Source organism: Mus musculus, chromosome 9 (assembly GCF_000001635.26).
Source record: "Mus musculus strain C57BL/6J chromosome 9, GRCm38.p6 C57BL/6J".
Classification (NCBI taxonomy): Eukaryota; Metazoa; Chordata; class Mammalia; order Rodentia; family Muridae; genus Mus; species Mus musculus.
In genome coordinates, this window is record NC_000075.6 from 102,208,575 (window position 1) to 102,236,328 (window position 27,754).

At 46.9% G+C, this 27,754-nt stretch overlaps 1 protein-coding gene and 1 long non-coding RNA gene across 4 annotated transcripts in view; one reads left to right on the forward strand and one right to left on the reverse strand.

Annotated features, from left to right (window-relative positions):
• The window catches only part of Ephb1 (Eph receptor B1), a 432,566-nt gene that overhangs the window by 286,447 nt on the left and 118,365 nt on the right, over positions 1-27,754 (reverse strand). For both annotated transcript variants that reach the window (NM_001168296.1, NM_173447.3), the window contains exon 2: positions 14,814-14,878. In NM_001168296.1, the coding sequence (NP_001161768.1) occupies positions 14,814-14,878 (65 nt within the window). The remainder of the gene's footprint in view (positions 1-14,813; positions 14,879-27,754) is intronic.
• On the forward strand, positions 1,804-26,831 carry Gm31233. Of its 2 annotated transcripts, XR_001779268.2 has the most exons (4): positions 1,804-3,936; positions 22,524-22,617; positions 24,035-24,211; positions 26,424-26,831. It is a non-coding gene; the product is annotated as a predicted gene, 31233 (long non-coding RNA). The 2 variants fall into 2 exon arrangements; XR_379779.3 differs by lacking the exon at positions 26,424-26,831 and having other exon boundaries at positions 24,035-24,341.

Consider the following 27,754-nt stretch of genomic DNA (forward strand, 5'->3'; position numbering starts at 1 on the left):
TCAGGGTTGTTTTGATTTGCATTTCCCTGATGATTAAGGATGTTGAACATTTTTTTCAGGTGCTTCTCTGAAGATTTTTAAAATCTTTTAAATCATAGAAAGATTTTTTAAATTTTTCTATGGAAAGTTATGCAACAAAGTAACATGCTGTGAGAAAGCACATGGAAAAACAAGCTAGTGGTAAGTCAGGTGGCTGGGAAGGGCTTCTGAAATTTGAATGACGCCTACCAGCCAGGTGGGGAGACCATTCCAGACCCAGGGACAAATCCCTAGAACAAGTAGCCTGGCATATGCCAAGAAAACCAGACCACCAGTGTGGCCATAAGAACACAGAGTCCGGAAGACTGACAAGTGGCTAGGGGCAAGAGGCCTCACCTCTGCCAGCTGTAGTCTTGTGACCACAGACAACTTTCTGAGTTTCAGTCTCATCACATGCAAAATACTATTTTCCTTGCAGGGTGTGGTGAGGCCTCAAAGGTCATGGAAGTAACTCCTATAGAGTCTTCAGCAACTACCACTTGCTGACTACCAGCAATTAGTGCTACTAGTACAATGACCATCATTACTGTGTCAACCTCAAGACCTGCCACTAGCTGAGTCAACGGGGTGTGGAAGCCATCTTGATCCTAGATAATTTATGCTACCCTGTGCTCAGCAGAAAGTAAGGACTAGAGGTTCAAATTCCCTCTCTGTACAGACCCAGCAAAACAACCAGCAGCCCTTCTCTTTGCTGGCAATTTCCCAGGCTTCCACTGAGCCTACTTCAGTGTAGACCATCTTCTTTCAATTGGGCTTTCAGTGGGACACTCTCTTCCAGCAGCTCAGATCACAGGAAAACAAAACCCGACCCAGCTCAGAGGCTCTGGGTCCATCCACTCTGCAGTCTGTAATTGGACATCACCTGCTGTCGAGGGAAGCTGCTATGTCAGTAGAAATGGTTACCACTGTGCTCTGTGGGAACAATAATGGAAATATGATGGCCTTGCCCAATCAGGAGAGATGGTTGCCTCTCTGAACATGCCTCCAGCAGTATTCAACTTCATCAAGCACAAAGGAGCCCACAGATTCATTAGGGTAGCAGATAGGTCAGAGACACCGCCATTCAGCTTCTCACCAATCAGTGTGGACTCCAAGAAAGAAGCTCTGGTATAGATAGTAGGTTAAGCCTGAAAGGGTTAGGAGATTAGACAAGCTAGAGGGCTAATGAAAATGTAAAATGTGGTCCTTGGGGCATAAACTCCTACATGCCCAGAGGGACCTATCATTTAGCACACCAACCAACCAAGACAACATTTCCTCAATGGCTCCCAAGAGGGCCTGAGCTTCCAGCTCACCTCCCAATATGCTTAATTTACCTCCCAGATGTGCTGGGCTGGGAGAATATGAACAGCCCCCTCACACATCACCAAACTCCACGCAGTGTACTGAAGAGAAAGGTGGCTCACAGTTGTTTCTTTATGGCTGGCATCTCAAAAGGACTTCATATTGCCTGTTGTATGACACAAAACAGAATTCTCTGAACTCCAGAGTGGTAGTGCAGATACACTCTTTGGAGCACATAAGAGCAAAGGAGTGAAAAGAACTAATTAGAAAATGGAGAATGTGTGCATCATGATAACCACCACATCCTCTAAAAGCAAAACTTCACATGATCCATGTTAAGCGGCTGCCCTGCCTCCACTCCCAGCTGCCTCTACCTCTGTCTCCTCACGTCCTCTCTAATAGCACTTAATGCTGTGTGACCTTGCCTTCTGACTTTTCCAGAGGGAGATATGAACAAATGTCTCTTCACCACAGATGGGACACTAACCATGGATCAAAGAAACGATTCTATCCAAGGTCAGCTTGGTGGACCAATGAGTTGACTTACAGGAGTATGAGGAATGTAGGGGGTTCAAAGGTGTTTACATCACCCCACTGCTGGATGGTATAGATATAAGCAAGTAAGAGAGAAGGTCCCAAGTGAGTATACCTGATACTGAGAGGGGGCATCTATGCTTCACAAACAAGCTTAGAGGTAAGAGGCTCTGCCCAAAAGGGAACAGCAGATCTCCCACACCAAGTACCTGGTACTTTCGGGTACCCAGAAAACCAGGATACCAGCATGACTACAAGAGCAAAGAGTCAGAAAGACTGGAAAGAGATGAGGCTGGGAGATGACCAGAGCCAAGGGAGACCTTCTTCTGCAGTCCTGCCCAACCCAGAACCAGATCATGGTGTTCATGGGGGGAATTCACCAGCCAGATCCAGCTAGATGACCAGAAGTACCTCTTTCAACCTCTCTGAATCAGTCTTCTCCTTTGCAACACAGATATGCTAAAAGTACCACGTCTGTGAGATGAATGTGAGGATCAGACAGATTGTATACCTTGATGTGCCTAAAAAACATACTCTTTGGGGAGTTTCAGTATGAATGGATACAAGCCCAGTGGTGAGACAGTCTTGTGGGCTTGATGCTCCCTCAACAATGCTTACCATCTGAAGTGCTCCCGTCTGCCTCGTTGCTTATCCTTGTGTTTCCAGCTTCTTCACCACCATGTGTGTGTGTGTGTGTGTGTGTGTGTGTGTGTGTGTGTGTATACCTTAGGTGCACATGCAGTTGGGAGTGCTAGTCACGGTCCTCTCTCAAGGATGCCCACGTCACCAAGGGCAAATGAAGATTGACTCCCTCTCCATACTCTGGGATAAAGGGAGCTTCCCTCACTGCTCAGGGGCCCCATGCGAAGGCTTGAGAAGGCTTGAGGTCCAGCAGACAGGCATCTTTATGTAGCCTGACATGTTTCAGACCCCAGGATCCATCAGCAGGTCAGGAAGAGCTCTGACACCACACAGGCCTGTGCCTCGAAACGAGCATCTGGTCCACACACACCCCCAAGCCACTGGCAGCGCCACCAGGCAGCAGCATGGAGTACCAGGCCCTGCCTGGAGTGGGGTCCCTAGCCATTATGACAGCTGCTGCTGCTGTTGACACTGCAACAGTGACAAATTCATCCTTCTGACAGGATCCTTTTAAATAATTCACAGGGAGCTGGGGATTAAGACACTGTTTCTCTCTGTCTCTGTTGAGATTTAAAATACCTCCAGCTGAGGGATTTAAAGAGAATATAATGGCCTGGCCCTCTAGGGTCTACCCTCCCCCTCTCCTCCTCTTTCCCATTTCCCAAACTCACCCCCCACCCCCACCCCACCAGCCAGCCCTATAACGAGAAGGTCCAGAAAACAAGAAAGAAGGGGGGGGTGGAGAGGGGAGCCAGTGCTTGGCTGGTCACTATGGCAACAGTGGCAGGGTATTCAGCTACTATTATCCCAGTACCTCACACATGTGATTATCTTAAGCTGTCTATTGAATGTGGTTCGCACTGCTGCCCAACACGGCCTTGTTCGACAAGGCAGGGGCGGGAGCGCTGCAGGCCCCAGGCCCCAGCAGCCTAATAGAGCTTGGCTCAGTCCCTAGTGCTACCAATGGAGGGCACAGAGTTAGCCCCAGAGAGAGCAGTGGTATTTTCCTTTGGTTTGGAGAGATGGCTGCTACCCGAGGCCAGTCTGAAGCTGGTCCATCACACTGGGTCACAGGCTTCTCATTCTGTGAGCTCATAGCACATGGCCCATACAGGCTATAGCCAGCTGGAACTATCCTAGAGACCAGAGAGCCAGCCCTGGAAGGAAGGAGGGGCTCTTGGCCTCATTACCATCATCAGAGTACATGTGAACTAAGTCTGGACTGGGAAGGATGCCTCCCCTTCAGTCTGCTGTCCCCCTCCCACAACTGGATGGAAATGTGGCCACCACCTATAACCTGCTTTGGGGGACTGCTCTTGACCCAGGACTGCTGGAGTTTGCTGTCAGGATGCCTGTGGAGAAGTCTGATGCTCACTGAGGAAAGTTATCTCATTCCTTTGCTTCTTGGACCTGGCTTTGGATTATTTCTACACCGAGGTACCTTGATGCATGAACATTCCTTAAATGGCAAGATCAGTCATCAGTACCCACTAAACACAGTCTACCTTTTCCAGTGTCTCTTTGAAAATTCAGCTCTCTAGTTGAGCCCATTACCACTCTCCGGCTGAGGTGGGACACCAGCATCTTCATCCATGGCTTGCAGTTAGCCCCCTCTAAATATCTAAATATCACCCTGGCCTTTTCTCCACCCGCAGCTCTATGCAGATTTGGCTAGCCACAAACAGGTCCCAGTAACCTCCAGGATGGCCCAGCGTTTCACCTCTGGCTCATTGTCACATAATGTATTAATTGTCTGTATCTAAATGCAAACACAATTCATTATCAGCTGGCCTGCAGTACTCAAAGCAGAGATCTCAGTCAGCAAGATAAGTCTGAATTCTTACTCTGACATCACATTGACTGCTCTGTCTTTGTGACACCGGGACATGGCTTAGACTTGCTCTTCGATCATGATGAATCAGGGCCGAGTGCATGGAGGTGAAGATGCAGCAGCGTGTCACACACACACACACACACACACAATTCAATAGCAGGGGGAGCTAATTCAACAGAACTAACTCTGAGACTACCAGATAAAACAAAGCAGCTCACTAAGCTCTTTTAGAGTGTCCTCACTTTTGAGTGATTATCAAGGCTTTGGGAATGGGAACTGGCCCCACCCACCATCATCAGATACCACTGTCTGGATTTTTAGTCAGGGCTCATGTGATCTGTAGGTAAGGCTTCGTACTTCATGTCCACTTAGACTTCTTATCTTCTGCCCCTAAACCTTCAGATCACAGATCACCTTCTCCAGCTGTCCCTTTCAAATATACTTTTAAATAAGAAAAGACTGACTTCTTAGGTACTCCCTACAAGCACCTCTCTGGGCTGAGGATGCAAATCTCATGTTTCCCACTATAGAGGATTGGAAAACACTGACCTCTGCTCATTGTCTACCTGCCCTCTGACTCCTCAAGCATCTGTGACCCCTTGATGCCCCTCTTCACACTCCTCCACAGCCAGTCGAACAAGAAGGAACTCTTGTGGTCAGAAAGGCCACAGAGTTCGTCTCAGTGCTGTGACTTTGAGCAACAACTCTGAGATTTAAGGACACCAGTGAAAAATGGAAGAAATGGCACCTACTGTGGGCATCCTGGTAAGAGTCAGTGAGGTGACACATGCCATCCTGGAACCTGGTACACCCGGTCAGTGTTTAACTGATGGTGAAACAGTAGTTGTGGCTGTTACTAAAAATCCTGCTATCAACAAGGCGTGTTCTCTGGCCTTCATTGGGAAAGACAACCTAATAGAAATGCTAAAATGTTTATCTTGTTCCCACCACCCTACCTATGCCCCTTTAAGAAGAGTCTGGGCTCAGTGCTGTCACAGATACTAGTCAAAGCAAGCAGTATTGCCCTGAACTTTACAGTTTACAAAAAACAGGTAACTAAAATTAAATCCTCCCTGTCACTATGCTAACAAATGCTTACATTGCTCACGTTATAAATGCAGAACTGGGCCCCCCCCCCCGAAAGTTAAAGACCTTAGCAGGAAATGGAAATAATCCCAGAACATCAGCTTCCAAATCCTAGGCTTGCTCCTTTAGAAATACAGTGGGTGATAATGAAGGCAAAGCTTCATCAGGGAGCTGCCCTGATTCTGCAGGACTTCATCCTTCCTAGACTCAGGCACAGAGTCATCATCTTTCTTCTGATAACTTTGCCGTTCTCGTTCATCTGTTTTCTCTTCTGTGTGTGTGTGTGTGTGTGTGTGTGTGTGTGTGTGTGTGTGTAGCTTATGTATATATTCATGTTTGTGTGTACACATGCATACGTAAGTGTATGTACATACGTGTAGAAGCCAGAGATTGATACTATTACCAGCCTTACTCAATTGTTCTCTATCTGTTGAGACAGGTCCAGTCTCAGAGTCCAGAGCTCGATGACTGGGCTTAATTAGTTGGCCAACAAGCCCTGTGGGTGTCGCTTATCTCTACCTTCTTGTACTGGAATCACAGGTGCACGTCAAGTCCAACTTTCTGCATGCGTGTTAGAGATCCAAACTCATACCTTCATGCTTACACATCTGGAACTGGCAGCTGAGCCATCTCGTAGACCCCTTCGGACTTCCTAATTCAACATAACCTTGCTTCTATGCTCTGCCCTCCACTCAGGTTTTGTTTTGTTTTGTTTTGTTTTGTTTTGTTTTGTTTTGTTTATCTGAGTAGAGCTGAGTTCAGGCTGGAAGACCTGATCTGCTCTCCTCCATTCAAGAACCCTGCTCTCTTAAGGTCCTAAAAGCACCTTGTCTTTCAAGTTAGGAAGATCTGTCATTCTGTCTTCAGGCTAACATGCCACAACCTTCCCATAGAGGGCTTGAGAGATGACAAAGGGCACCTATCTGTCCCAGTTAACTTAAGTTAAGCCTATTAGGGTGCAAACAAGCCAGATCTGGCCTAGGAAAAGAACCCATACATCCCCACCTGCCTGTGTGCTCCCGGCTGAGCCTGTCATGAGTGAGCCACTAAGACAACTGCTTCTTTTTGGGGCCACAACTTCTCTAAAAAGAGAGAAGTGGGTTATGATAACCTCTGGAGATTTTGGACAGACCTAATAAGCTGATGAATCGTGTGAGGCATTTCTAAGGGCAAGAAAGGAAATTAGTGTGACATCAAGAATCTGGAAAGCCACAACTCCCAAAATCCCTTAATCCAGTAAACTAGAAATAATAATGCCCATTTTTTTAACTTGCATGCATGCATACATATACATACATGTGCACGCATGCGCGTACACATACACACACACACACAAGCATACACAGGAGTCCTTAGCCCAACTCTCCTCCCCTGAGGCTCCATCCCACCCACCCTTCTACCTCACCAGGCAGGCCTCTAGGCCTTTTCTTTCTGTGAGCAGATTCTGATCTCCTGGACCACCCTCCATCTCCTAGAGGAGGCCCCACCTCCCAGCTCTAGTCCTGAGCCCCCCTTGCCTTTGTCTATCACTGTCTCTGTCAGGCAGGTGATTTTAAACTTCCATTCCTAAAAGACGCATATTATATAAAAAATGTTTTAAGTGCCTCGGGTGTTTTGCTCCTCATTGCTTCATAAAAGTGACATTAATAGCCAGGGAAGAGCTCGGCTGAGTGCAATTAGGGAGGATGTTTCAGGTATGAAAGCTGTTTTGAGCCTGCTAATGTTTCCTAATTACAGGCCTTTTGGTAGAGAGAGAAAAAGATAAAGAGTAGGTGGGAAACACAGGGTGGGGAGGCCTGACTTAGCTCAATGGTTTACCTGAAGAGGGAGGAGGAGGAGAGAGGAGGAGGAGAGATCAGGGGGCCAGAGGTCAGCGGCAGGGGGCTGGCCTCTCTTGGCTGAGAAAGCTAAACTAATTCCTGGGTAACAGCTAAGGAAAGGACTCCATTCATGGCTGGTACTGTGAGAAAAAGACTGCCTTTTCCACGGAGGGCCTGAATTCCTGGACCTCATCAGAGTCTCAGCTTGAGTCTTCCACAATTCACAGCTGTGGTTTGTCCTAAGCAGGCATCTCATTAGTTGTGTCCTAGTAGAGGATCAGCCTATCAGGGGTTAAAGGGCAACGGGAGCCACTGTTGAGCCATGGCATCTAAGGTGATTTATCTGGAGGTGTCCCTCATTTCTGTTTCCTTAGCAGTAAGATGGAGCCCAGGAAAGCCCTGCGGTCGGTTCTCACGGGCCTCTTCTGTTTGTTTGTTTGTTTGTTTGTTATTTTCAATCTTTCTCATCTGCTATCTAAGAACTTTCTGGAATCTATACCCTGAGAGAGTTACGCTATGTCCCCCTTCCCTACAGAACCTAAGTTTTCACTGGGCCTAGCCCAACCCTGACCATGAGCAACAAGTCCTCTATTGGAGAGTGGGTATAGAATCCAAGACAGGTAGGCCCAAGTACAAGAAATGCCAGGGCTTCTTTCTGCTCAAGGAAGGGGCCGGCGGCAGCTATTTCTTCTTTTCCAACATAAAGATGGAAGAGGCTAAAGGGCAGGAGCTGCTGCACACATGCCATGAGACAGAGGAGCCGTAGCATCTGACCAATACCCAGTACTGTGGGAGACAAGCAAGAAGGAGTGAGAAGAGACAGAAAAGAATAAAAGAGACAGGTGTGGGTGTCAGGGTGTGTCAGCTCACTCCCATGGTCTAAACTGGCCCATGCTATCTGGACCATCCGTGCTGTGAGCTCAGTTCAGTCCTCAAAGACTGCTTTGAACTTTTCTGCCCTGGCTGAGGAGAAGTGTGTGTTGAGGGGAGGCGCCAGGACTTAGCCACCAGGCCACATGCTCTCAGATCAACACACAGTATGAAAAAGCACAACCGGCCGCACCCTCTGCCCTCCTGCTCCTGGCATGCCTCCAAAGTCAAATAGGGGACATTCCATTCACAAAACCCTTTCTCTCACCCACAGCTAAATTTCACTTGGATCTGCCCCTAACTCAGCTCCTAATTAGCAGGATTGAGTCATCAAAGGAAGAGGAGAAGAAAATCAGCCCTCCAGAGGGCTGATAATAGGCTAGTGTTTCCTAAGTGCCAAAGAAAACTTCTTTACCTAGCCTTGTCCTGTGTGAGGCTGTTACCGGACAGAACGGAGGAGGTGAGGGAGTCCAACAGGCAGGCCCTGATCATGTAGGCAGGGATCAGCCAATGGGGATGTGAGCAGAGATTTGATGTCACGAGCTGGCCTAGGCTGCTGCTCTATACCCATGTCACTTACCAGCCCAGAAAAATCAGAATTGATTTTGTTAGCCTTGGAAGAGACAGGCAGTTACTGGAGAGGCTTTCTCTCCTGAGTGTAATTTCCTCACTCCCATGAGAGCCAGCTGGCAAGAGCGCCTTGAGCACTTGAGGATGGAGGACAGAGCCAGGGATGCCAAGTGGCCCAGGCAGTCCACACACCTGGATAGCCAGACAGTGGGTATTGGGATAGCCCTACAGGATTCTGAAGCTTGTGCAGGGAGTTTATGGCCAGACATAGGCTTTCAAATGGGAGTCTTTCCCTCCCCAACAGCTGGCTCCAGGAGCTTAGCTTAGTCAGTTCAAAATCCTCCTACCACAACACAGACCTGCCTAGAGAGGCCTCGGTAAAACTCCTTTAACTTCATCTGTCTATACATAGACACATATACACACTTGCACATGTCTACACAGGCATATTCATATACACATAAAAATACATGTGTATTCAAACATACACACCACATATATACACTGGTACATATGCAGAAATGTAAAGGTATACAAATGTATATAACATTACATACACACATAAATATGCACATATACATATACACATAAATATGCACATATACACATACACACGGATACATTCACACATATACACAAATATAAACATACAACATATACACATATACATATAATTATATGCCCAAACACAGGCACATATAGGTGCATATACATACACACAGATATATAATATATAAATATATGCATATACAAATACACACCTGTGTGTATATATATATGTGTGTGTGTGTATGTGTGTGTGTGTATATATATATATATATATATATACACACACACACACATATATGCTGATTACACACAGAGAGTGCACAGGAGCCCAGTTTACTCAAACTGTGGGCTCACCAGGCTTGATTCTGGATCCCTTTTCTAATTTTCCTCTATCAAGTCTTGGTGAAGAATGGCTTATTAAAATAGTCAACCCCACATGCCACTGGCTGTGAAGGTGATTCTGAGAGGCAGCACAGATACACATGGAGTCTGGAAGCCCACAGAGAAGTCTTTGAAGATGAGAACTTACATAGATATTCACTCTTAGAGACTCACATCATAGACACAGGAACTGACACAAAAGAAGGCCATCTATGGCCCAGGTACAATAGTAGGTGAGCTCTGCCCAAGCTCTTTGAGAGTAAAAGGTTTAGATTTCCAACAAGGAAATTGAATACGCCTGATTCTCAGGGGACACACGGATGTGCCTCTAACCCATTATAGTCAGGGCTTGAAAAAGAAGGGCATCTCCTGGGTGTCCATTCTCCTTCATCAGGCTCATCTCACAGGTACTATTTGCATTGCTAACTAGCTCTTTATTGACAGTTGGATATTGCAAGGCCTATAACTAACTCTTTGTTGGGCTACAGTGAACCTGTCCTGGGCATCTCTTAATGTGGAGCCCTGCATTCCAGATGCAAAGAAGTATTACTTATTCAGCTGACAAACATTCCTGGTGACTACGCCCTGCTAGGCTGGCACCAGGGACACAGACTTAGAGCAGTTTCATCCTCTGGACCTTGAAAACATGGCCGCATCCTTTCCATTTGGTTGTTTTTGAGAGGCTAGTGCTGTGACCACTGAGCCACAGATGAACACCCAGGAGGGTCCCATAGGGGACAAAACAGAGCTAACACATGCAGGGAACAAGGTTAGGGAGGAGGCAAACATGGAAGAGGCCAAGCAGCATCTAGAAACAGGACTGACTGTGGAGGACCATGTATCGGTAAAAGCCACAATTTACAATGTAGTGATTACTTTAAATTCTCTGAATTCACCACTGCCCGGAGGTCTTACACAGAGGAGAGCCAAGAGAACAACGGTCTATCCAGCCTAGGAAGGAGGATGTGGAGACCTGCACTGGGGTGTTCTCAAATAACCACAGTCCTTTAGAGGGAACACAATACCCGCTGGCATTGTCCACCTATAACAGGAATTTTACTTTTTCTCTCCGTTTACCAGGTAGGCATGTGATTTTGATTAAACCAAGTGACTTACATGAAAGGTGGGCTGCTTAATTACCAAGCAGTATTTTGAATTCAGGCATAAATATGTTCTGATTCTGACATGTAATATTACAGTCAGCTTTCTAATAACAGAACTAAGAATGGCATAGGAGCTTGGTGTGGGTGGTGAGCCAAGGCCCGAACAGGCAGTTCTCGAGCACAAGAGCAGAGAAACACAGATAGCCACATAAACCAAAGGTCTCTTAGGATCTCTCTCTATGGAGCCCAAGGGACTGCCATGTGGTGTGGACAGCATCCACCGCATTGATGGCTGCCTCCCCTCTTGGGAAGGACAGAGTGATCCCTTCTCAGGGCAGGACAAACCTCACCCAAAGTTCCCTCCAGGCACATACAATGACACCCCCCAGTTGCCTTCTCCAGCCTGAGTCACTAATGACTTACTGACTATAGAGAGATAATTCCAATGGCCTATGTCCACTAACTTCTCTACTGGATCCAAAGTAGATATGAACCACCCAGTACAGCTTTTTAGCTTCTCAGATGGCCTAAGCTATTCTGGGTCTGAAGTTTATGTTCTGTCCCAGCCCCAAACTGAGATTCTCTTCACCTAGATGAGCTGCACCTCAAATCTTACCCCTGACATAAGGTCACAGCTTCTGGTCCTACTCTAGTCCCAGATGTGCCTACATACCTGTTCTACAGTCTCACTAGAGCTCCCTTGGTCACAACAGTCAGTCTATAAGGTGCCAACAGCTTCCTGTTATCCTTGGTCCCTCCATTCTTCAATCCCACCGTTACATCTGTAACTCTGGGTACATCCACTGCCAGAACTCCTACTGGTTGACCAGAGCAAGTGAGTAGCTCTGTACAAATGCCCTCCACCTTCTAAAGTTGCATGCCCCAAGATTCCCAAGATTCCCCAACTCCACTGTCTAAAACCTCAATCCCTCTCAGACAGCAGGTCTGAAGTTAGAATAGATCCCATTTCATGGCTTCCTTCACCGATCTAGAGCACACTGATCTTTCCACATACCTGGATCTCTGTCCTTGGCCAAAGTGTCCCCAGCCTCTCTGGTCCTCCATGACCCACTCTGTCTTCATCCTTCTTCATTGACACAGTCTCCCTCACTTTACCTCCTACTGACGGGCACTACGTAATCACTGCTTCTGGCCCCTGCCCTGGTGCTCTCTGAAAGCATCCATGTGGATTACTGACAGGGTCCTTGGGGCTAGACATAGTGATAAGTTCATACCCAGCAGCCTTTGCCTCTCTTGCCTCCTCTTTCTCCTTGACACACCCTCCCTTGGTGTCAATGAAATGATCCTCTCAGCTTCCTTCCACCTCCTCGGTTTTATCTTCAGTGCAGTTATGCAACCAGAACACTCGGCTGTTCTCCAGGGACAGAGGAGCCACATCCTGGACTCCCACCTCACTGATTGGAGCCCTTAGAAGGAGTCTACAGCCATGAGGTCAAACGGACCTGCTTATGGGTGCCCCAGAGGCACTGCAAAGGCAGCATGCCTCTTCCCGCAAAGTGTGTGCTTTCCTTTGTGCCCCAAAATGGGGCAATTAATGTGTACAATCAGAAACTTAAAACAAATAAATATACATTAGATCAGCTTGTGAAGCAGATGCAGTTCTTGATGGTAGCAAATATACCAGGTACTGTAGTCTGGAGACCATGCTATGGTTAGAAAGCAGAATGATGAAGAATAAGGGAATCAAATACTAGCACAGAGAGGTGTAAACGCTGCAGTGGTGTAGGGCATTGGTGGGAAAACTTCCCTGACACCCAGAAGGCCAGTGATGGAGCAGGGAAGAGCCCAACCAAGCTGGGATGCAGAGAAGTTGTCCCTGAGGGTGGGCCAAGTGAACAGAGAAGTCTGAAGATGATAAAAGACTCAGAAATCGCTCCTGATCTCAGCCTTTGCTGTGGACTAAGGTGCATAGGTTGTAAGCCTAAGTGCATGAGTGAGAAAGGGAGAAGGGGGGAGTTCTCCTTGTGCTGTCCTGAGACAGACAAGCCCCTAGCATACGAAGCAAGATGTGAAGTTGGATACAGGAACCCCTGGTGAGTTACTAGCATATGCAGCCTCTACTCAGGATAGCAACAGAGAGAGGAGAGAGACGGCACAGGATGGATGCATGGTCTTTAAGATATCCCCCTCAGCCCAGGCCAAGGACCATCCTGACCATCCATCTGGTTGCTGTAAGCCAGACAGACTCAAGAGGCTCTTGGAGCATGAGTTGATGACTTACCTGGTTTTAGAATTCCTATAACAAATGCCTGGAGATAGCTGTGTCATGCTAAGAACAAGGTGTGTGTATGGAGGGAGTGGAGTCAGACTGTGAGCAGCCCAGACAGCGGCCATCTCGAGAGGGCAACACTTGTCTTTTAACATCCCCTTCAAGGAAAGTCTTCCTTGGGAAAGACTTAATGTTTAAAAAAGATACATGTTATGTATGAAAAAGAAAAAAAGTAAAGAAAGACAAATCAAGGGAGGGAAACCCACAAATCATATATATTTGACAAAGGGCACAAGCTTTGGATATTCAGGGATCCTAACTGGTCATTTGGTCGGCTTTGCATGAAGTCCCAGTTCAAGCGGGCTGTTTTCCCCTGGTTGCCCACAGTCTTACTAGTAGCATTTGGACCTGTCCAGGGTGAGAAGCCTTTGCTAGGTCCTAACGCACTGTTCTGGGGACTGCTAGCTTCACCATGTCTTGAGGCATGAAACTTATGCCTGGTGGTACAACCTGCAAACACAGGAATTGGGGGTGGGATCTGGACATGATAGCCCTGGGGAGTGCATGTGAGAGCATCGGTGATCTACCACCTGAGGAGCTCTTAGGCTAAAGTGAGGAGCCCTGTTGTGCTGAAAGTCCCCGGTGGATGTTGCTTTACCAAACACAGAAAGTCAAGGGCAGAAGAGGAAGCCTGGAACAACCCTGCTCTACCTGACTTCTCTCCTTGCAAGGAAAAAAAAAAAACCACTCATCCCTCTGTACTCTCCCTTTATTATTAAGACCCAGAGCCAGCCAATCACTGTGCGGGACACAAGAGCATCTTCTCTATCCCCTCTATCCCACTGTGGCCCACCATTTCTGACCACCCTCCTTCACTCCTCTCAAAGGGCTCTGTGAGTAGAGCATTGCAATCTGATTCTTTGGATACACTCAAGGCAGCTGAAGGAGCCTCTTCCATGCCTTCCTCCCAGTAGTTCTCCACAGCCCTACCAGCAGGGTGGCCCTTTTACTCTGTTGTCCAGATCTCTCCATCTCCTGGAAGATTAAAAACTCAAGGACCATCTGACTGAGCTGTGTTCTAATATGCCCCAGCACATCCTGCCATGTTCTATGCATAGACTTGGGCCTCGTGTCTTTTCATGACCCACCCTTTGGCCAGATGTCCCTCCTACCTGGATCATCTTCCTAAGCCCCCTATGCCATACCTATCAAACTTCTGTTCGCTCCTCTAAATCCAGCTCACGTGAACCTTCTTCATTTGGAGTTCTTGACCCCTCCAGTTCCTCATTGCCAGCTCTGTATCACAATAGAGACCATTGATCCCTCCGGTGTTCCAGAGATGGCACCCTACTCATCCATGAACATGGTTGATTTTCAGAGGAGACCATGAGCATCACAAAACTGTTCATCAAAGCTACAGGGTCTGGCCAGGTACATATACACTGACAGAATGAATGAAGAATGTGTCTCTAAGGCAAGCTCCAGGTGAAAGACAGCCTCAGCCCTTCTGACTGCCAGCCCCTTCTTCGTGCTCATGGCCCCTCTGCAGCCTGTGGGCACTGCTGATTTCTGATGTATTATAAAGGCATTAGCTTTAATGTCCCCTTTCTGACACATCTATGGCTTGTATTGTTTGCCTGGGAACTAGCTGTCTGGAAGAACTAGGTCAAGAGATGCTCCACACCACACGAAAAGGAGCATCTCAGGTCTGAGACCCTGTGGTGCTGCTTTCTAGAAAGGCAGTGTACCCTGTATTCACTCTGTGCACTGCTACCCACATGTATGGATCTAGGAAAGCCCTGTATCTCCCAGCCACCTGATGGAACCAAGATCTCTCCCACAGAAAGGAAGGATGCTGGTGCGATACTCACCCCAGAGGCAGGGTTGGCCGTCCATCCCAACTCTGCAGTGGCTGTCCTTGTGTCCATCAATGTCTCTGCGAATCAGAAAGAGAATAGAGCATGAAGCTATGTGTAATAGTAGCTGGTGCCAGAAATAGTCTTGGGTATCTTCACATCCAGGCTCAGACCCATGGCAGACCTCATGGTCTTCTCTCCAGGACTTCCCAGTTGCCTATGCCTTGATCTACTATCTTGGCATATCCAGCATCTACCCACAGTGCATTATTCGACTTTCTCAGTGCCATGCTGACCTGGTAACCAAACAACAAGCCTTTCTCTAGACTTTCTGAACCCTCTGTGTGTCCTCTTCCTCTGCCCCTAACTGCTTCTCCAGTCTCACTCTCCCCAAGAACTCCCCAGCATCTTCCAAGGTGTCTCTGTTAATGTCCTTAAAAGTTCTCAGACTGCTCACCTAAGTATTGACATTCCCACAAGTCTCTCTGCCCCTGGACCAGACATATGCCCACCCTCTCCCCCAGGAACCTGACAGGGGCTTAGGCAATTTGACAAAGGACAGATCCAAAACAGAAATGCAGTTTCAAGCCCAGTACCAATCTAGATAAACATTTTTTTAAATCTCCTGTTGGCCTTCTTAACCTCTTGCTCCTAGCTCATTCTGTCCCTGCATCCAGGCAATGGCTGATCCATTGTCATTAAAAGTAAAAGTCATTATCTTTAATTATATAGTATATACTGCTTTTTTTCTGGCTGCTTTCAACATAATAGTTTTAAGAAAAACTCACATTTTGAGAATATTACAGGTTCTCCTTTGTTATGGTTTTGTTGGTATTTGGGGGAGGAGAATTTTTTGAGCTAGGGTCTTGTGTTGTCCAAGTTGGCCTTGAACTCACAATCCTCCCTACTCCAGTTCTCAGTGCGTGTAGAGCATGCCTGTATCAGCAAAGCAACTTCATTCTTTCTCATTGCTAAGTGCAATCCTGTTTTATGAACGCACTTCAATTTTTACAAATGTTTATTCTCTTCCAAATCAGGGCTATTGCACAAGAATAGGAGAATCCTACTCATTCCAAACCTTCAACATTGCATACTTTGCAGACCGTGTCTTCTTCATGGTTCGATTATGTTCCACCCTCTCTCTCTCTCTCTCTCTCTCTCACACACACACACACACACACACACTCCTTTCAACTCTATTCATCTACCAGTGGGTGTGTTGGTTGATCCCACATTTTGGCTATGGTGAACAATGCTGGAATCAACATAGCATACATGCTTCTCTTTGACACAATGATCCCATTCCTCTTTTAATACACACTCAGACATGGCGTTGCTGAACAATATGGTAGTCATCGTTTGCTTGTTTTGAGAGCCACCCATTCTATTACCCATAGTGATCTTACTCAATTACATTCCCATTAGCAGAAACTAATAGAGTCACCTTTCTCTCCTTTCCCACCGGTGTCTGCTTTTTGTCTTCATCATGGCAGCCATTCATCATGAGATGAGATGATAGTTCAATGTTGTTTTGGTTTGCATTTCCCTGAGGATCAGTGAGGCTGAGCATGTGTTCATGAGTTATGAGTCTTCACACATGTATGGGTGAACAGCTGTGCACATGTGTGTATGTGTGTGCATATGTGTATATGTGTGTGGGGGGGGTGCACGTGTGCATGTGTGGGATTCAAACTCCTCCTCATGCTTGTGTGGCAAATGACTTACCCACTGAGCTATCTTCCCAACCACTGTACTTCTTTCATGTGCTACTGTTAATTTTTGTATCTTCCCATGAGATATGTCTATTCATTATGTCTGCTTCTTATTAACTAGACTTTGTCTGGGGGTGAGTTGATTGAGTTCATTAGACATTTTCCCCACTATGTAAGGTCTCTCTCTGTCCCTCCACCTTATTGTTTCCTTTGCTTTGTGGAGACTTCTTCGTTGGACAGAATTCCATCTGTCTATTTATGCTTTTGCTTCTTCTGCTTTTCCTCATATATAAACCATCTCTGCCTATGTCAAGGCATTGAAATATTTCCTCCAGGGGTTTCATGGTTTCATGGCTTTGATGTTAACTTCAGTTGGTTTTCATGCCCTCTGAGATGTGGGAATCTACTTTTATTTTTCTGCATATGTACGCCCAGCTTTGCCAGATTCATCTATTGAAGAGTCTGTCCTTTCTTCAACAGGTGCTCTTGAAGCATTTGTCAAAGGTTAGCTGGCTGTAATAAGTGGATTCCTCTTTCAGGGTTTTCCTTTCTAGTCCATGGGTCTGTATCTGTTTTATATTATGCTGTTTTGATTACTATAGCTTTGTGGCCTGTTTTAAAGACAATCATTGTTGAGAACAAAAGGGTAGATGCACATAGCTAGTACAATAAAACATTTTATTATGCCCAGGCCATCACACAAGGTTCACACTATAAACTCCTAACTACTGTCCTAAGCCTGCCTCCCCAAGGCTGCTCACTTGTTTGATGTATCTTAGCTGAAGGTGAAGTCCAGTCTCTAACAGAAGTCTTTAATTTGAGAGTCTTCAGCCACAGGGAAGATCAAGGTGGTGTCTCTCCAGATGTGCATAGCATAACACTGTTCATGGTCTCTACTTATATATTATCCAATGGGCATCATGAGGCTCTAGGACTGTTTCTTGGTTATCTTGATGTTACGGAGTTCTGTTATCAAGTGAAGCCTTGGATGTAGTGGGCATTCTGACTAAGCTATTTTTACATGTCTAAAAGGCATTTCTACTATGCTCAGTTACATACATTATGATACCATCCACTATGCTCTTTTTCCACAACATTGCTTTAGGTGTCCTGAATCTTGTATCTTTCCATACGAATTTTGTGATCATCTTTTCTAGCGTTGTAAAAAAAATGTCATTGATATTTTGATGAAAACTAACTATATCGAGTGTGTGACTGCTCTGAGTAGAATGAACATTTTGACAAAAGTGTCATATATTCTCCTAATCTCTGAGCAGGAATTGTCTTTCTGTTTTATGCGATGCTTGTATTTCTATAATGCTTTTGGAAGACTAGTCTAGTGATGGTGTGAATTTCATCAGCTTTGCTTGTCTAGAGATATCATTTCTTCTTTCCTTCACTTCCAAAGGTAAATATCTCTGGCTATAATATTCTTGGTTGGAAGACTGTTTTTATCTTTCTGAATTTTGAATGTACCATATCATTCCTTCTTAGCCTAGAAGATTTGTGCAAAGGAAACTCTGCTGTTTGTCTACCACAAGGGGTGGAGAAGAGCCCTCTTAAATATGATCTGGCACTTCTCAATGTCTTTAAAATTCTGTCTTATAATTTTCATAGTTTGAATCTGAGCACCACGGAGAAGGCCTTTGTAGGTCAAATCTCTTTGAGGTCATTTGGGCTCCCTAGATCTGGATGTCCATATCTCTCCCAGGATTTAGGACATTTGCTACTACTATTGAACATGTCCCCTGTGTCTTTTCCATCCCTTCTCCTTTCTTGAACACTGATAATTCCAAAAATAATTCGGAAAATGGGCCTCCAAAAGATCTAACTCTCGAGGCAACCCCACCACATCCCCTGTTTTTCTGAGCTGGGATGTTTCAAAAGACTCGGCTTCCAGTTCAGAAATCCTTTCTTCTTACTGGTGTAGTCTATGGGTGGGGCTCTTAATTCTGTTTTATATTTGATTTGACAAGTTCTTCCTCTCCAGCCTTCGTTCGGTTCTTCCCAACAGACTCTGTCCTCCACTGTATCCCTCATTCACGTTGTGAGTTGGTTTCATAAGATTCCACTGACTAGTCTGTTAGTATTCTCTTGTATCTCAGTGACAGTCCCGGCAAACATTACTCTGAATTGAATGTCAGCATCTTATACTTTCCTTTTCTTCTGAGTCCTTTGCTAGAGAGTAGTGGACTCCTTGGGAGGCATTGTGTCTCTGTGCTTGTTTATATTTACTGCATCTCTACTTCGATGTTTGCACAACATCGATTATGTGTCTCCTTCAATTGAAGGGCAACCTTCATATGAACATCTTTCAGCTGAAGATGTTTCTCAGTGTAGTCGTCTGGTAGACTAAGTTGGATTTACTTCCAGGTAAGTACCGCAATACAGTCTCTATATAGATTCTTTGGCTAGAATCAATAGCTTTTAAGATGGTGCATGTGACAGTGGGGCCCATCTGATTTCAGATGGAGCAGGGATAGTCTAGCATCCACGTGGATGTGGTGATTGGTGCATAGAGCAGCCAACAACTACACAGATACTCTGATGATGAGAATGGAGATCCCAGGCATGCAAAATTAAGTGACTGATTCCTTAGGCCCTGCTGGGATGAGCACCTCTGTCACTGGTAGTCTCCTATAATGGCAGTGGTGGCACTAGGAACATGGAAAGTATGGGGAAATATGTCCCTAAACCCTACTGGTCATGAGCATTGCTGGCAGCAGAGGTCCACTGAGAAACATGTCCTCAGGAAACCACAACAGGTAGTCGTGGTGTACGCTGGTAACAGTAGTGAATGGCAGGGAGGCATGAGAAGGACAGGCCCAGGTCCCAGAAGGCAAGGGCTTTGTTTCCTGGAGTCATAGGACTGGCACCACATGCCCTGTTGAACCACAAGCCCCTGTTGTAAAGGGAATCGCATGGGTTTGGGTGCTGGAGACACAGTTGAACTGCTGGGTCTAGTTGGGGTCATGAAGCTCTCATGCTTTGTGCAAATTTGGGAGGCTGTCTGTGGGGCACCCAGGATGGGCATAGGCAGAAGTTTACATTCCCACTGGGGAAAGGCATATGAAGTCCTCTGTCCTGAAGAGGGTGATGCTTCCATCACTCGAGTAGCCAATGGAGGAGCAGGGAGAGGAGGGGGGAGGAAAAGAAAAATAATGCAGTCTACTTCTCTGAGAAACACCATGATGCAAACTCCAGACAGCAATCTCTACTTGGCCCAGCCTACCATGACTATGGAACTCCCTTGCTGCTAGACCTCAGCTATCCCTGGAAATGGTGTTCTGATGGGGCTGTTCTATTGACCATTCCCCCACCCCCAATAGTCATCTCTCTAATGGGATGGAGGGTCCCGGTTCCTGCTGTTCTGTGCCTGTCTCTGGGCAGCCATCCCAGCTCTCCCTGTCTCACAGGGCTTCATTCAGTCCCCTCAGCATCCACTTCCCTGTGGTGCCTGGGAGGGGAGGCAAGCACTCTCCACTCCTATCCAGCCACTTTTGGGTATCCTCAGAGTTCTTTTTTATGTCCCAGAATTGGGTCCATTTTCATATATACACTTTGTAAATATTTACCCCTGTTTAGGTGCTTGCATTTTGTCTTCTCAAGACCACAAGTTTTTGGTTTTGACAAAGCCCAATTCATCAAGTTTCTCTTTCATACTCTACTACCCTATCTGAGAGTTCATTGCCCAGCCGAAAGGTTCAAAGATTTTTCACCAAATACTTTTGAGTTGAAGTCTTCGGGATATCATAGAAGTGATAAGGTGATAAGTCAATGTGTATATATATATATATATATATATATATATATATATATATATATTCATTAAATTGTTCCAGAGGGGTAACTTTCCCTTCTTACACAAAGTCTTGCTTTGTTCCCCAGGCTGACCCAGAATTCCTGAGCTCAAGTGATCCTCCTGCCTCAGCCTTCTGAGTAGCTGAGATGGCAGGTGTGTGGCTCAGCCTCCTCCCACCCCGAGTAATATCTTTGACAATCCACTTGTGTTGCTGGAGGTGTCTCACACATCCAGATTCCCCAGCATACATGCAGATCAACAGAACAACACAGCACAACCCAGCTGCAAAGATGCAGAGCTCACAGGGGTGGGTAGATACAAATGATGCTTTTATTCCCGCTGGCCTCCCACTGCCTCCCCTACCCCATGAGAACAGCTATTCCTTATTCACTGCTTCAGGGAAAAGATTGGAAGGCAGAAGGCTGTGTTACAACATCTTTGGACTTAAAGGAACCAAGAGTCAAGGCAGGAACTAAAGGTTTAAGGAGAAACTGGAGGTGACATGTGGCAATGAAACAGAGAGACAATGATGACTCTATCATCACTGAGAGGCTTCAGGGTGCAAAGGGCTTACTACACAAGCACGATGAACTAGAGTTCAGATTCTCAGCACCTATGTCACATGTCTATAATATTAGCACTGGGGAGGCATCCTGGTGACCTGCGGGCCAGAGTGTCTAGCCAAAATGGTAAGCTCCATGATCAGTAAGAGATGCTGTCTCAATAAGGTGAATAGCAGTAGAAGACACACAACATAGACCTCTGGCCTTCAGACATGTATGCATATTGAACTATACATTGAATAAATGGAGGGGGAGGAGGAGGAAGGGAGAAGGAGGAGGAGGTAGTGGAAGAAGAAAAGGAAAAAGAGGAGGAGGAAAAGGAGGAAGAGGAAGGAGAAGGAAGAGGAAGGAGAAGGAGAAGAAGGAGAAGGAGAAGGAGGAGAAGGAGGAGAAGGAGGAGAAGGAAAAGGAGAAGAAGGAAAAGAAGGAGAAGGAGAAGAAGGAGAAGAAGGAAGAAGTTGGCCTTGATATACTGATATACTCATTAGTCAGTGCTACGCCAGAAAGCTGCCTGCACCAGAGCCCAAGACAGAGCTCCAGACACAGGGCGCTGGGCACCTTCATCCCAAAATGCAAAACCACAGGCAATGGCCTTCACTAATGGCTACTATAGGAGCCTTCAAGAAGCCTGGGGGCCTGAGCAAATCTGAAGTACCACAGAGAAGCATCTTGATGGACCACAAACAAGGGCTAGGCAGTCAAGAGGAGCCTATGCAGAATGCATGCCATGTAGATATCTATAGGGCCAGGACCAACAGGACCACAGAGAGCCTCCCCCTGCAACTTGGCAGTGTGGACCTTACCTGGAGCACCACTAGCCTCTATGCCCGTGGTGGATTTGATGAAGCACATTCGGAAGCTGCCTGGGAGAGGGAAAAGCTCCATTTTCCCACCCTCTTTGGACCTCAGTTAGGGTTGAGCCTAGTGCTATCACAAGCCAAAACCAGCAGAGCATCTTGAGTTTGTTTTCCCCCGCCGACTGCCAGCAGCTGGGGTCCTTGCGAAGAGCAAGCCTCCCTTTTCTTCTCATCTCCACTTCACAGCACTAATAGCGCTCATAATGACACCACGCATTTACATAATACACTCCTCAGAAGGTACTCCAGGAGCCCCTATAGGAGCTCATCTCCGTGATCATTAAAATATCTCTGCCAGGTGGGTCTGAAGCAGGAACCAAAGTACCCATGAGACAGAACAGCAAACCGTGGCGCAGAGAGGGCTGCTACTTTCTGAAAAGTCACACAGCTTCTCACCTTAACACGGATGGATAGCCTTAAGTGCCCCTCCAGTCCCCCCCCCCCCCAGACAGATCTGGAAGCTCCCTGTAGCTCTGGGATTGAGGAAGGAGTCACGTGGTGCTTTCTCTCTTTTTTTCACCAAGCCACCAAAGCTCCCAGAGTGCAAATCGATACTAACCACAGAATTTCACTGGAGAAGTACTGGGAATGATGGGAATGATGGTGGCAGAGGAAACGGTGTCTAGAATCGAAACTAAGAATGGGGTTTCATTTCCAAACCTTCCAGGGACTCCTCTGTTCTGTTAATTCCATAAATACAACCTCCGTCTCCATAATTGTCATAGGCACCCGCTTTAAACGGTAATTGAATCTGCTTATAAATAGTATTTTCAATGTATCCTATTGGACAGAAGTTGCAGCAAGAGGCATCCATCTCCTTACATCCTGCCCAGTGTGGAGAAAGAGGACCACTGCCACAGGAACCACCCCCTCTGTGTGATTAAGGTTAGTTGCTCTTCTGGAGCAGGGAGCTCCTGATTACAGCTTTCTGCTCTGGTGGGGGCCGAATAAAAGTGATTTGGGGGAGGTTTACATCTCCCTGGAGAGAAAGGGAGCTCTCATTTGCATTTATAAAGCATATTGAGAGCTCTGGCAGAAAGTTATGGTGGAAGCACAATTAAATATTTACCGTCACTTCTGCTCTCAAACAGTGGCACGGGGACCAGACCAGCTGGAAGGGCATGTGTTGCTGTCAGATCCAAAGATGCCTGCAGGGGACAGGGCTCTGGGACCCGTGCCCATCACCTCCTAGGCTCCGCCCCTCTGGGAGCTCATGTATAATGTGGGAAATCAACACTGGGTCTGGGAAGATGGGTCCAGGACCCAGCTCTCACCCACTGCCATCTTCTCTGAAGGATGGGGTCTCCTAGGCAAGATGACGAATGGGTCAAGGGGAGACACAACAGTGTTATCACTGCTGTAGTAACTTGGTCATTCCCAGCTTATATTTTGGGTCTATGGGGACAATCTGAAGCTGTGGAACCTACAGGGTGCCCATAGAGTATTTCTAGAGAGGCAATGACACATTTCCATCCTGCCTCCAACCCCCCCCCCCTGCCATTTTCCTTGCGTTACTGAAAGAAGAGGAGTTGGTGGTATATGTTGAGGATACAGGGCTGGATGAGAATATGTGTGTCGGTTGAGCTCACGGATGGTAAGTAGTGATACCTGGATCCCTGTTCTGGCTGCACCCGAGAGAGTTCAGGGCAATGTGCAAGGGTTTTCTGCACAGGGGCATGAGTGTGTCGGTCTCGGTGAGCACGGCTGATCTCCTTGACAAGGTGAAGTAGATCAGCTTTGGGGAAGGAAAAAAAGTGACCATTTAGTATCCCACCAGCCTTTTCAACCAGAACCGGGGTGTGGTTTTCAGATCAACACTGGGAGAGGCAAAGGCAGGTTGAACTGAGTGGGAATCCCCTCAAAGGAACAGCAGGCCAACGTGGGAGGCAGACAGGAGCTCTGGCAAGAGCCGGACTGACCAGCAGGAAGGAAGTTGCAAAGAGGAGCCTAGCAGGATGAACCATGGCAGGATGTCCCCTCAGGGGACATTCCTCTTTAGGGCTTTCAGCACAGGAACCTCATGACCCACCCAGCACCCAGTGGGCCATGTGCAGGGGTCTTGGTGGAGAGACCACTTCTAGACTGCCACTATGGGAAAAAAAAGGCAGGTGCCGCCTGGCTTTGCCAGCAGTTTCTCTTTCTGTCTCCATTGGCATCTGTGGATATATTGATATTTGAGGGGGAATTAGATACCTGTCGTGATAAAAAGAGAGATAAATAAGCTCTCTTTGTTCAGGCCAGCCATTCTTTTTTGGAGAGACATAGATTAGACATTCAGTTGATTTACAATGTCCTTCCACAGTGGTAACAATACAAACGGGCGTAGAAGGATGAGAGAACAGTAGCTTCCGGTTGTTTCTGAGGCAATGCCTGGTGTGTACTTGACAAGACAAGCTCACCAAGCACGGATCAGCGCCAGCCACCATGCTGTCCTTTCCTGACAGCCCACAAGAGTCCTGAACCTGGGATCCACAACATGGTATGCTTCACAAACCAGGCTCCTGTCTGCTGGACACGAGAACCTGAAAGTCTTACCCTATGGCAGACATGACTTGCGCAGTCCTAACTCTCCTTTGCAAAGAATGATAGGAGGAGACTGTGAGACGGTGGCAAAGGGGGTTCAAGTATCCTTGGACAAAAGTTTTTGAAGAGTATGTGGGGGTGGGGCCCAGTGCAGACTCCAGAAATAAAATGAGAACAGCCAGACAAGGCAGTCCTCGGGAAACAGAAACTAACCCAATATTCACACAAGTAAATCTTCAGTTCTCTCCTCAGTGAAGGAAATGAAGGTGGTGTGCAGGGACACTTGTGAGCAATAAATTTCAAAAGGGTAGGGTAAGCACACCCAAGCCCTGGTAGGCAGCTGGCACTTATACCGTTCCCTTCCCAGTTCTTGGCTCTTAAAAGCACAGGGACATGGATGGTGACAAGGACGACAACTGCTCTACTTGCTCTCTTTCTCTCTCACACACACACACACAAACACACACAGACACATGCAGAGAGAAAGAGAGGAGACACACAGACACATGCACGCATGGTACCTCCACATGTGCACATGCTCACATACACAGCCTTAAGCCTAGCCCATGCTGGCCCGTATAAGGTGACTCTGCAACTCCAGGGTGCCCTAGGGGTCATGAGTGAGCACAGTTAAGCTTTCTGCCTTTCCCAGGGACCTCCATGCTACCCTAGACCAAGGCCTACACACTGGGCATGCCAGCCTCAACCCTACATACTGGACAAGCCAGACTTGTTTGCTCCTAAATGGCATCTGCCAAGCCCTTCCGATAATCCATGGTCCCTTGAATCCTCAGCTCCTTCAGCAGGGTCTCATCACCAAAGATGACACCTAATCTCCTAACATGTTTAAACCTCCCTGTGGTAGTACGACTGGCCAGCTGTGATTTGGTCCCTATTTCTCTGTATTGGCTCAAAATGAACCCAGGAAGAAGCTTTGTTAGATCTGAGATTGGGGATAGGGTTGGGTGATTGTCAACTGTTACGTGTACCTCTGGTCTGAGGCCTGGGCCCCATACAGCTGCAGAGGCTAGAGTAAGAGCATTCTCCAAGTAGGTTTCCATGTCCCACCTCCAACCATGGGCCCACCCCATCCAAATCTCTGCATTCATTCTCCCTTGTCTATCTCCTCTTCCTCCATAACTTCCCTCCAAACTTTCCTATCACCCTTCCCTAGCTCCTGTGCCTTTGATAGCTCAGAGGTTATTTGTATGTGTATAATATATATGTACATGTTTGTGTATGGGGATGCACACATACGTGCATGCAGGTACACGTACAGGTCAAAGGTCTCTCACTGAGCCAGGAGCTCAGTGACGTAGCTGGCCATCAAGCTGCAGAGATTCGTCTCTGCTTTTCCAGTAGTAATGACAAATGCATCCCACCACAGTATTGCCTGGATTTTTATGTGGTGCCCAAGATCTTCGTTCTTGTACACTAAGCCCTTTACCAACGTCCAAACTGGTGTTTGCTTTCAATAGTCTTCATTTTTCCTTAGTTTCCTATCAAATCATTCATCAACTTCCATTACTTCTTCCTTTAGGGTATCCATTTCCTCCATGTGTCTCATTTCCATTCCTTGCAACCTGCGTCCAGACTCTATCCCTGCATACTGGGACCCACCTCCTCCATGATGTTTCACCAGAAGCCCCATCTGAACTGGGCTCTATGCCATTGACATCCTCACTGTCTGCAACCAATGTAAACCACACATACACACACACAAAAAAAATAGTTCTACCCAACATCAGGCCCTATGACCACAGAGTGATGTCACTATCAAGTGTTTGTCCAGAGGAAATAACTATCAGAGAAAGGTGGAAGGGAGGCCCTATTTCATGAGGATGTTTGTCACAGAACTGTCTGCAGTTGAGACTATGACAGTAGCCTATCCTCACACATATACCAGCCCAGTGCTGTACATGTGAATGTAAGCCCCCAAACATATATCAGGAAATAGCTGGTGTGCCCCGAAGATGCAATCCAAGGGATGCTTCAACTGGGAAGCATACTGAAGCAGGGACAGAGTGACAAGGGGCATGCTCTGCTGGGACAGGCATGTTCCTGTGTCATTATGTTGTCTTACAATACCAGAATTCAGAAACACGGATTTCAATTATCTCCTAGAAACACCTCTTCCACCTTTGCCCTCCCTACTTTGTGATTTTCAGACTCTCTGCTGCCTGGATGGTTGTTACTGACGTCTGCACTTCTGAGACCCCTTTGGTCCAGAGATGTCTCCTCCAAATGGATCCCCAAAGCAAAGCCTGGTCCCACTTCCTGCCATTCCTGCCATTCTACCTTCCTGGGGTGGCCTCTTGGTTCTTGGCACCCACTGAAATAGTGGGTCTTAAGGTTTGCCCTGGCTTGCCCGTGAAGGTCTATTTCGCTCTGAGTCACTCTCATTTCCTCAATGCCTGGTTTGAGTTATTATGTTTGAGCACCAAGAGAGGAGGGGTATGGCTGTGACTTTGACTCTGAGTTTCATGTCCTGCCTGCTTCCTCCACCATAAGCAGTCAATAAACCCGACAGACACAGGTTCAATTCCCAGCAGTGAGCAAACTAAAACCCAGCTAGGTACCAAAGGCCTCCTCCTCTCTAACAGAGCACAGCACCCCTGCCCCCAGCCAATAGGAACAAGCCCAGAAAGAAGCTCTGTATCAAGTACACTCATTTGACTAACACTTACTTGCCAGCTTTGCCAAGTGTAAACCTTAGGCAAATGGAAGCTATTATTATGCATGTCTCCCCTGATTGATGGGTGGTAATGGCCAGCAAGGAAGAGAAACAAGCCTGAGTAAACTGAATGAGCCAATCCAACTCATCTGTTGAATGACTGACGTATTGAATGAGTCTGAACAGGCATTCAAATTGGAAATACAAACTGTGAAATTTGCTCTTTTAAAGGACACACAGATCTGCACAGTCCTCCCCACAACGCCTTTCTCCTTCTGTCTCTTTTGCGTTCCAAGGTACAATTCATTATGGTAAATAAAAGAAGCCACAGCTTACATGGGTCACAGCACAGTGACTCAAGGGTTGGGGTAAGCTCCAGCTCTAGCACTGGTTCGCATAGAGGCTCAGGAGTAAGCAGGAAGCCCTTGGTGGAGTTCCAATGCCCCTCCCACCAAGGACCCTTCCAGCCAGGCATTTAGAGAAACAGACTTGTACCCGAGGAACAAGGTTGAGGTGGGGTACTAGGAAGTGCCAAAATGCCTTGGAAGGGCTCTGTTCTCTACCCAGCCCAGCCTTGGACATGGTGTGTGGCTTACAAGGAACTGCTTTTTCTCTGGCTCAGAGGGTCTCCTAGGGCTCCAAGTTCTGATATATAAGAAATATAGCAGGCAATTAAAAGGAACCTCTGTCCCAGGGTGACCTCCATATCCACAGTCACATGTACGACTGGACCCCATGGTGGTGTGGGATTGAGTAAACTAGTCGTGAAGCAGGAGGCAGGAACTTGGTTAATAAGTTACAGAGCTGAATAGAAGAGGTTTGCTA